The sequence below is a fragment of the Halichoerus grypus genome, chromosome 5 (assembly GCF_964656455.1).
Source record: "Halichoerus grypus chromosome 5, mHalGry1.hap1.1, whole genome shotgun sequence".
NCBI lineage: Eukaryota > Metazoa > Chordata > Mammalia > Carnivora > Phocidae > Halichoerus > Halichoerus grypus.
Window position 1 is genome coordinate 168153381 of NC_135716.1, and position 10496 is coordinate 168163876.

Genomic DNA, 10496 nt, shown 5'->3' on the forward strand with positions numbered 1-10496 from the left:
AAAGCTGAAATTTTTTTGTGTTGTGTTACAAGTCCTATCACCAGTATCTTTACCAAAATATTAAGACCATTATTAATCGAATGAGAGACTACTGAAGACAAAGCCATCAGAAAAGCAGTGAGGTTTTTGTTTTGTTGTTTTAAGATTTTATTTATTTACTTGACAGAGGGAGAGAGACCACAAGCAGGGGGAGCAGCAGGAAGAGGGAGAGGGAGAAGCAGGTCTCCCGCTGAGCAGGGAGCCCGATGTAGGACTTGATCCCAGGACCCTGGGATCATGACCTGAGCTGAAGACAGATGCTTAACTGACGGAGCCACCCAGGCGCCCCAGAAAAGCAGTGAGTTTTGTTAGAAATTGCTACATCCCCCAAATTTGTGTGTTACAACATAATTGTCATAAGAAATTATACAATCCAGCCCTAAAACAGTGTATGGCATATAGCAGATGTTCAATAAATATTTGCTAAAGGAATCTTGAATTGATTCAACAAACGTTTTTCAAAATGCTTAATCTATGCAAGGCAGCATTCCTAGGAGAATATAACAAATATCTAATAAATGTCTGCTGTAAGGCACTGTAGTATTTTAAAGTTAAATAAAGTATATCCTTAGTTGAAAAAATGTAACCCTCTCTTCATAAGTACCCCAGGATTCAAAAAGCTATTTTTCTATCCTACTTTCTATTTAAATATACCATATCTACTTAATTATCTATTGAATATATGTATTTATATATATATTTATATATGTTTAACATATATACTTAATATATCCACTTAGTATATCTACTGAGCTTTCAAAATCTTGTCAATCCATTCTAAAGATAAATTCCCGAGTCTCCAGTGACAACATAACTGAGACTTGGCATCGAAGAAGAATTCCAATCTTTGTGGGCTAGCAGATGACTGACCCACCCACAGGACTACAAAGACAACACAGAACACAGTAATTTATGCTGTGTTTTTCTGATTTCAAATGAAACTATGTTCCAAAGTCATTCTGTTCCTTCATGTGTCCTCCCCTCCCAATCAATCATGTGGTCTTCTTGGAAGCCATGGAGGACCAGAGATAAATAGTTGTTCTTTTGGAGAGGCCTGTTTTTCTATTCAATATAGCCTCATGTTATTTTTGTTCTTTAAGTACCAGCATTTCAGTGAATGTTTGTTTGCTAAGTATTTCCTTTAAAGGAAATTTCTGTTATGAAAAAACAGAGCAAAGGTCAGAAAACTTTGACTACTCACCTGGTGAAGTGGCATGAGAGATCCTCTCACTTGGGAATTTCTCCTGCATGGCCATCAACACTGTTATTTGAGCCAACTGTAGAATGAAGGAATAACCAGTCAGATCTCTCCACTATCTTTTTATTCCTTGTAACTTGATCCGATTCAACTGAACTGTCAAAACCACATAGGATTCATCTTCCACATGTTTTGCTCAAGATATTTTTTAAAAGATTTTATTTATTTATTTGAGAGAAGAGAGTGAGAGCATGAGCAGGGGGAGGGGTGGAGGAAGAGGGAGAAGCAGGGAGCCTGATGTGGGGCTCAATTCCAGGACCCTGGGATCATGACCTGAGCCAAAGGCAGACGCTTAACTGACTGAGCCACCCAGGCGCCCCTCCCAAAGATATTTTTTAAGGCAAAGCAACACCCAATACTCTATCCTACTTCTCTTCCTAAAGTAAGGGAGAAAATCTAGAACCAAATGGAGACTCAATACTGATCCTATATGTCCTAGAACCCCTCAATTGTTGCAAAAATTAAAAATATTATTATTATTATTTTTTTAAAGATTTTATTTATTTATTTGATCGTGAGAGGGAGAGAGCATGGGCGTGCAAGAGTAGGGAGGCGGGGGGCGCCTGGGTGGCTTAGTCGTTAAGAGGCTGCCTTCGGCTCAGGTCATGATCCCAGGGTCCTGGGATCGAGTCCCGCATCGGGCTCCCTGCTCCGCTGGAAGCCTGCTTCTCCCTCTCCCACTCCCCCTGCTTGTGTTCCTGCTCTCGCTATCTCTCTCTCTGTGTCAAATAAATAAATAAAATCTTAAAAAAAAAAAAAAAGAGTAGGGAGGAGGGGCAGAGGGAGAGGCAGAAGCAGGCTTCCCAGCGAGCAGGGAGCCCAACAACCCCAGGCTCGATCCCAGGACCCTGGAATCATGATTTGAGCTGAAGGAAGACGCATAGTCAACTGAGCCACCCAGGGGTCCGAGAACATTACTTTGAATTAACAAACTTTACCATAGATTTTCTTAGCCATGGAAACAGGATTGGAGAGTGGGGTAGAGAAAGAACTAAATAACCAAACCAACAGTGAGGTATTATAACTTCAATTATGATTAACATAAATTCTCCAATTCCTCCAGTAATGAAAGTTAATTATATGATGCACAAATAGAATTCTTGGTCATAAGCAGAACCCCAATTCTCAGCTGGGAACATAAGATTTTCTTCCCGTTTCCCTACTTCTTAGAACATTTATATTTATTCTAATGGTAGGCTGTGAGAAGTCAGCAAAAGTCTGATGACTATCTGTGTAAACAAAAGCCTTAATTAACTGTAACTAACAGTAGCAAATAATAATATCTTATATTTGCATAGCACCTGAGAGGCATGGCAGTCAGTACAGGGAAGTGGTTCAGAGCATGCGCTTGTGATCAGACAGCTTGGGTTTGAAGTCTGACTTAATTAGCTGTGTAACCTTGGGCAAATTTCATAATATCTCTGTACCTCAGTTCCTTCATATAAAAATGAGGATGGGGGGCGCCTGGGTTGCTCATTTGGTTAAGTGTCTGCTTCGGCTCAGGTCATGATCCTGGAGTCCTGGGATCGAGTCCCGCATCCAGCTCCCTGCTCAGTGGGGAGTCTACTTCTCCCTCTCCTCCCCGCTCAGGCTATCTTTGTCTCTCTCTTTCTCTCAAATAAATAATAAAATCTTTAAAAATAAATAAATAAATAAAAATAAAAATGAGGACAGGGGCGCTTGGGTGGTTCAGTCAGTTGGGCATCCAACTCTTGGTTTCGGCTCAGGTCACACGGTCTCAGGGTTGTGGATGGAGCTCCGTGTCGGGCTGTGCATTCAGCAGGGAGTCTGCTTGAGATTCTCTCTTTCCCTATGCCCCTCCCCCTGCTTGTGGGCATGCACCCACTCTCAAATAAATAAATGTTAAAAAAAATAAATAAGTGAAAATGAGGATAGGAGTGCCTGATTTTTATTTACTTATTTGACAGAGAGAGAGAGAGAGAGACAGCGAGAGAGGGAACACAAGCAGGGAGAGTGGGAGAGGGAGCAGGCGGCTTCCCAATGAGCAGGGAGCCCGACACGGGGCTCAATCCCAGGACCCTGGGATCATGACCTGAGCCGAAGGCATATGCTTAGCTTAACGACTGAGCCACCCTAAATGTCCAACTCTTGATCTCAGCTCAGGTCTCGATCTCAGGGCTGTGAGTTCAAGTCCTGTGTTGGGCTCCATGCTGGGTGTGGCGCCTACTTAAAACAGTAAAAATAAAAATAAATAAAAATGAGGATGGGGCGCCTGGGTGGCTCAGGTGGTTAAGCATCTGCCTTCAGCTCAGGTCATGATCCCAGGGTCCTGGGATCGAGCCCCATATCGGGCTCCTGGCTCAGCGAGGAGCCTGCTTCTCCCTCTCCCTCTGCCTCTCTCCCTGCTCATGCTTTCTATCTCTGTGTCTCAAATGAATAAATAAAATCTTAAAAAAATGAGGATAAAGACAGGACCTAATTCATGCTAATTCATTTAGAATTAACTCATAACAGTGCCTGACACATATTAAGTGCTTAATTATGTTATTATTATTACTTGGCAGTTTACATCAATAAAAAGTGGCATATGGTTGTCCTTGGAAGATAAAGTATGAATTTAGAAACTGAATTTGTAAGAGTCTCCAAAGAGTTTGGGACAAACTCAGTCGATAGATCACAATTCTTAGACGTGAAATTCAACTTTGGTGAGAAAACAAAGGCTATATGGGTACTATTTCTCTAATGTGCTTTACTGACCTCTATAGTTTTCTCTTAGTAACAACAACCCAAACCCTTGCTGATTCACTGCATCTACAACAGAAATGGTAACACCCACTGAAATCCCAGGTCTTCACATAGTGGGTAAGAGATGATTGTTCAGTAAAAGCTTCAATTTATGGCTGTTATCATTTAGTGTGTTAATGGTGACACAGAAGGATTAGAGTATCTACCTAGCAGTGATATCAAATGGTCAATATCAAAATCCTTTTCTTCACTCATTTCTTTAAGGTATAACAAAATGGTAGTAAAGGTCCACTGGACTCTGAGACCTTTCCAAATTCAGAGGAGTTAAAAATAGGATGACAAAAGAACTCCCAGTTAAACAGAACTACTCTATAACTCGGCAATTCCATTCCTAAGTATATGTTCAAGAGAAATAAAAACATGTTCACACAAAATTTTGTACATGAATGTTCATAGCAGCATTATTTATAACAGCCAAAAAGTAGAAAAAACTCAAATGTTCATCAACCGATAAATTCCATTTATATGAAATGTCCAGAATTGGCAAATCCATATAAACAGTAGATTAGTAGTTGCCAAGGACTAAGAGGAGGGAGGTAGGGGAATGGGGAGTGACTGCTAATGGATATGGTGTTTCTTTCCAGGGTGATTAAAATCTCCTGAGATTATATAGTGGTGGTGGCTGCACAACCTTGTGAATGTACTAAAACCACTGAATTGTACACACATAAAACTGAATTTTATTGTACATGAATTTTACCTCAATAAAAAAAAAAAACAACTCCCACAAGGAGTAAAACAGTATGGAAGAGACAGTTCTTTTTTTTTTTTTCTTAAGTAGGCTCCAAGCCCAGCATGGGGCCCAACGCAGGGCTCAAACCCACAACCCCGAGATCAAGACCTGAGCCAAGACCAAGAGTTGGACATTTAACCAACTGAGCCACCCACCTGCCCCTGGAAGAGATAATTCTTGACTTTTTCCTACTAAGTTCAGAAGTAGATGAGCTACTGATGGAAGTTTTTAGGACCATTTGAAGGACATAAAGATTTCCTGAGATAAAAGTGAGAGATAAGGGACGCCTGGGTGGCTCAGTCAGTTGGGCGTCTGCCTTCGGCTCAGGTCATGATCCCAGGGTCTTGGGATCGAGTCCTGTGTCCGGCTCCCTGCTCGGTGGGGAGCCTGCTTCTCCCTCTGCCTGCCGCTCCCCCTGCTTGTGCTCTCTCTCTCTCTGACAAATAAATAAAATCTTAAAAAAAAAAAAAAGTGAGAGATAAAAGAAGTACCAAAAATAACCAATTATACAGCCAAGAAAGGTAAGAGTGAATGGAAGCAGACAGAAGAAATACCCAACATTGATGGTTTCTTTTTTTTTTTTTAAGATTTTATTTATTTATTTGACAGAGAGAGACACAGCGAGAGAGGGAACACAAGCAGGCAGAGGGAGAGGGAGAAGCAGGCTTCCCGCAGAGCAGGAAGCCCAATGCGGGGCTCGATCCCAGGACTCTGGGATCATGATCTGAGCCGAAGGCAGACATTTAACGACTGAGCCACCTAGGCGTCCCTTAACATTGATGGTTTCTATCTTCAAAGCCCTTTAAGCTACCTAAGTATTCATTCAACAAATTTAACATGTATTGAGTACTTGCTACCCACAAAGCACTGTGCTAAACACTCTATTATAGGTATAATGTCTTATGTTTAATGCTCACATCAAACCTATGAGGCAGTAACTATTATTACCCTTACTTTATGGATAAAAAAGATGAAGGTTGAGAGAAGTGAAGGTCATATAGTTAGGAAGAGGCTTCAAAGCCAGGACTGTGGGCGCCTGGGTGGCTCAGTTGGTTAAGCGACTGCCTTCAGCTCAGGTCGTGATCCTGGAGTCCCGGGATCGAGTCCCACATCGGGCTCCCTGCTCAGCAGGGGGTCTGCTTCTCCCTCTGACCCTCTTCCCTCTCGTGCTCTCTGTCTCTCATTCTCTCTCTCAAATAAATAAAAAATCTTTAAAAAAAAAAAAAAAGCCAGGACTGTGCTCTAATGCTATAGAGAGTCTAGTCAGCATTCTTTCTGTGTGTGACAAAAAGAAATAAAGTTAAGAAGGCACCATAAGTTGGAGTTTCTGCTTCAGATACAGCCAGAGGTGCAAGCCCCAAAGTAGTTAGGAGCAGGGACAGCTCATACAATTTCTTCCCGTTGCCCTTGGTCACCACCCAGGCTCTATTTCCCGAGGTGCCACCCAAGAATTAGGTTTTGACTGTTTTAAGTACTTCTCCCCTTGAAGAATTATGTTAGTGTGGAACGTCACACTTGGCAGCTGTTGAGAACCAATCAAGACGAGAGGATTTGAAGGGATACATAGCTGACAAAAGCACATTAAGAATCTCACACCACGGCACTATTTTCATGACCTTGATCATTCATTACACCGGACCTAAAGAAAGAGAAGCCAAATCCTTGCCAAGAAGTTGCCTTTACAAAGTTCTGAGACATTCAACACCACCAGACTACTATAAAACCTACAAGGCCCAAGGGCAGGTAATGAGGCATGGTTATCTTAATCATCCTGGTATCATCACCCCTCCCTACCTAGCACACAGTATTCGATTCATCAACCAAAATTTACTGAGGGCCTACTATTCGCCTGGCTCTGTGCCATGTGGTGGAAATATTCTGATCCTCCTGTTTTAGCGTGATGAAGTGCTGAATACCCTCTATTGAACAAATTCGCTGGGTGCTCTAGACAATCTGGATGCCCCTGACGTTTTAGGTCAGATAAGTCTTTGCTGGGGGGGCCGGGGGGGGCGCTGTCCTGCACATAGTTGGATGTTTCACAGCAGCCCTGACTTCTACCCACTAGATACCAGGAGCAATCCCCGAGTTGTGGCAACCGAAAATGTCTCCTGACACTGTCCTATATCCCGTGCGGGCTGGGAAACTCCAGCCTAGCGCCTTCACAAGAGCTGCCTGTCCCCCCAACCCTAAGTCTCTATTCATCCCGTAACCCTCAGCCCCACCTTCCCTTCCTCAGGGAGGGCTCCCTGCCCTCTCGGACTACACCGGCTCCTTCTGCCTAGTGCTGTGTACTTCTCCAGCCCACACCACGGAGTGCTAACCGAGTCGTCACCCGCTTCACGTCTACTCTTCTCCCGGGACCGTCTGCTCCGCTAAGGCGAGCAACGTGCTTCCCGCCGTCCCCTCCCCCGGCGACTGGCAGAGGGCCTACCCTTTACAAAGGTAACGCAACTGCTGTGGAGTGAACGATGGAGAAAGCCACGCGAAGAGGGCGGGAAGGCGAGCGAGTCGCGAGGGGGGCGTGTGCGGGGCATTATTTTAGGAAGCCCAGCGGGTGAGAAACCCAGAGGGGATGGCTTAACAGCCCCGCGCATGCGCTTCATCTTCCCGCGGCCCCCGAAGAAGATAGGTCAGGAGTGTCTGGGACTCCTCTAGGGCTCTTCCGGGGCTCCCCGAGGTGAAGCGGAGTCTCCTAGCCCGACAAGGGCTCCCGAGGGGAGGAGGACTTACATAGGGCCGAAAGCGGGCAGCGAAATCCCTCACACAGGGACGCCGACTGCGGCCACCACGTCAGCCGCGGGCGGCGGTTCACTCCCTCAGCTCGCCTAACGGCCGTTACACGCCCGCCAGGCCGCGCGCCTCAGAGCGCGCGCCGCCCCGACCCCGCCCCTTTCTGCCCGCCTGCGGCCAATCAGGAGTCGGGCCGTGCCCGTGTCCCGCCCCCGCACGCTGCGCTCGGCGCCGGGAGAGGACGGATCCCTCTGCGCATGACCCCGCCGCTCCTCAGAGCCTTCTCTTGAGCCCCTAGTCAGGTCTTGCCTGTGGGCGGAGCCCTCATCCCCAGGGTCTGGGGTGGCTTGCTGGGCTTGGGCGGTTCGAGGAGCTGGAGGCCAGGGAAAATCATTCGGGAGCTCCCACATACACACCTGCCCCACCCTTCTCCCATTCCCCACGGCCTATTAGTACTTTCACCTGAAATGAAGCAGGGGGTCACGTTGTGGTCCCGAGTTAGGGTGTGGCCTGGGTCACTGCCCTGTCAGGGTTAGGACTGTCTGTGACTGGGGTCAGGGCTTGGGCTGGGTTAGGGTCAGTGGTCAGACTGTGACCAGGACTCAGGTTGAAGGGTAACAGATCGATCTTGCCTCCCTACCGAACCTCGGTCCCCAGGAAAAGAACTAAGTTCATTTGCATTAATATATACTTAAGAATCAGACTGGGGAATTGTTAAAAGGAGGAACAAAGTCATCAGCCAAAGGATAGTGAAAAATTCCAGGCTTCTGGAAACCTGACTTGGGAGGGAGAGGCATAAAAAGTTGTGTGATTTCTTAACTTTGAAGAACCAGACTTAATTACTGGATGAAATTCACTCTGGCGTTAGGACTCTGGGGATGTGCTCCAAAGTTCTATTCCGCCCCACGCCCCCGCCCCCAGCTTCATATAACATTTTAAGGTAAGCATATAGAGGCATAAAATAGGTTTAATGGATAATGAATCTGGGTATGATGTGATAGATGCATTTAGGGGGTATCTTCTGAAATTAGGACCAAATGCTTTTGTTAAGACATAAATGGTAAGGATAGGCATCTAAATGAATAGATTTGTGGACTAGTGGGTAGGAAGTAGACTGATGGGTGGTGGAAACATCTACTTGATTGCTTTTATTTCTTTTGTGAAAAACATCTGTGGAGAGGGAGGGAACAGGGGCACGTAGAGGACTGAGACGAACTGGGAGGATTTGAAGAGCTGATGCAAAGAATGGAAGACAAACCTGACTGGAAACATAGTGGTAGTGCTAAGATTTAAATTTACAAATGACAAATAGTGCATTTGTACAGTTTTCTCCAATGGATTTTTTTAAAGATTTTATTATTATTATTATTTTTACAGTTTTGAGGTCTTTTATTTTCTTTACATTTATCATGCCATGAATTCATAGGGAATGGGTTCCAGAAGTTCGGGCTCCTTTCCATTAGTTCTCACAAAGTGTGCTTCTCTGGGTGGGGCAGGCTGGCGCTTCAGTTGAACCCAAGTACCTTTCTCTTTGGCTTCCTTCTTTTTCTGATCCTTTTCCTTCACACCCTTCAGGAAGCTATCTCGGCTCTTTGAGTGTTTAATATGCTCAATGCGTACATTAATTCTCTTGGCAAGAATCTTGCCCTTAACTTGTTTGTTTACAACAATGCCAACAGCATGCTGAGTAACATTGTAGACTCTTCCAGTTTTGCCATGGTAACATTTGTGGGGCATTTCTTTTTGAACAGTGCCCATTCCCTTGATGTTCACAATATCACCTTTCTTATAGATTCGCATGTATGTGGCCAAAGGAACAACTCCATGTTTTCTAAAAGGTCTAGAGAACATATAGCGGGTACCTCTCCTCTTTCCTTTTGTGTTGGTCATTTTGGCGAATTACTGGAAGATGGCGGTTCCTTAAGATTTTATTTTTAAGTAATCTCTACACCCAAGAACTCACAACCTGATTAAGAGCCGCATGGTCCCACTGAGCCAGCCAGGTGCCCCAAATATCTGTATTTTATTTTTTTAATTAAAAAATTTTTTTTAATATTTTATTTTATTTATTGTCAAAGAGAGAGTGCGTGAGCGCGCACAAGCAGGGGGAGCAGCAGGCAGAGGGAGAAGCAGGCTCCCTGCTGAGCAGGCGCAAGGCAGGACTAGATCCCAGGATCCTGGGATCATGACCTGAGCTGAAGGCAGACGCCCAACTGACTGAACCACCTAGGCGTCCCCAGATATCTGTATTTTAAAAGTAACTCCAGGGCGCCTGGGTGGCTCAGTCGTTAAGCATCTGCCTTCGGCTCAGGTCATGATCCCAGGGTCCTGGGATCGAGTCCCACATCGGGCTCCCTGCTTGGCGGGAAGCCTGCTTCTCCCTCTCCCATTCTCCCTGCTTGTGTTCCCTCTCTTGCTGTCTCTCTCTCTGTTAAAAAATAAACAAAAAATCTTAAAAAAAATAAATAAATAAATAAAAGTAACTCCATTATCATATTACTAATTTTCCCAAATGTGAATGAGTCTTAATATTTCAACCAAGATTTGGTGTTAATTTCAGAGAATATTCACAATCAATTTTTAGTAAGAGATAGTCTTAAATCTTCAGTTACTCTCTTATTTTAAAAAGACCTGGGGGGGGTGGCGCCTGGGTGGCTCAGTTGGTTAAGCGACTGCCTTCGGCTCAGGTCATGATCCTGGAGTCCCAGGATCGAGTCCTGAATGGGGCTCCCTGCTCAGCGGGGAGTCTGCTTCTCCCTCTGACCCTCTGCCCTCTCATGCTCTCTCTCTATATCTCATCCTCTCTCTCAAATAAATAAAAATCTAAAAAAAAAAAAAAAAGACCTGGGGCGCCTGAGTGGCTTAATCGTTAAGCGTCCGCCTTAGGCTCAGGTCATGGTCCCAGGGTCCTGGGATCGAGCCCTGCATCAGGCTCTCTGCTCCGCGGGAAGCCTGCTCTCCCTCTCCCAC

At 45.0% G+C, this 10496-nt stretch overlaps 1 protein-coding gene and 1 pseudogene across 4 annotated transcripts in view; both read right to left on the reverse strand.

The window, feature by feature from the left end:
* The window catches only part of CEP85 (centrosomal protein 85), a 32572-nt gene extending 24915 nt beyond the window's left edge, over positions 1-7657 (reverse strand). For all 4 annotated transcript variants that reach the window (XM_036118390.2, XM_078073608.1, XM_036118391.2 and 1 more), the window contains exons 1-2: positions 7527-7657; positions 1241-1316 (exon numbers count right to left, since the gene is read on the reverse strand). In XM_036118390.2, coding sequence (XP_035974283.1) covers positions 1241-1295 — 55 coding nt within the window. In that variant the 5' untranslated portion in view covers positions 1296-1316; positions 7527-7657. The remainder of the gene's footprint in view (positions 1-1240; positions 1317-7526) is intronic.
* Positions 7658-8906: 1249 nt separating this feature from the next.
* LOC118552132 (large ribosomal subunit protein eL21 pseudogene) lies at positions 8907-9437 on the reverse strand (annotated as a pseudogene).
* Positions 9438-10496: the final 1059 nt, after the last annotated feature.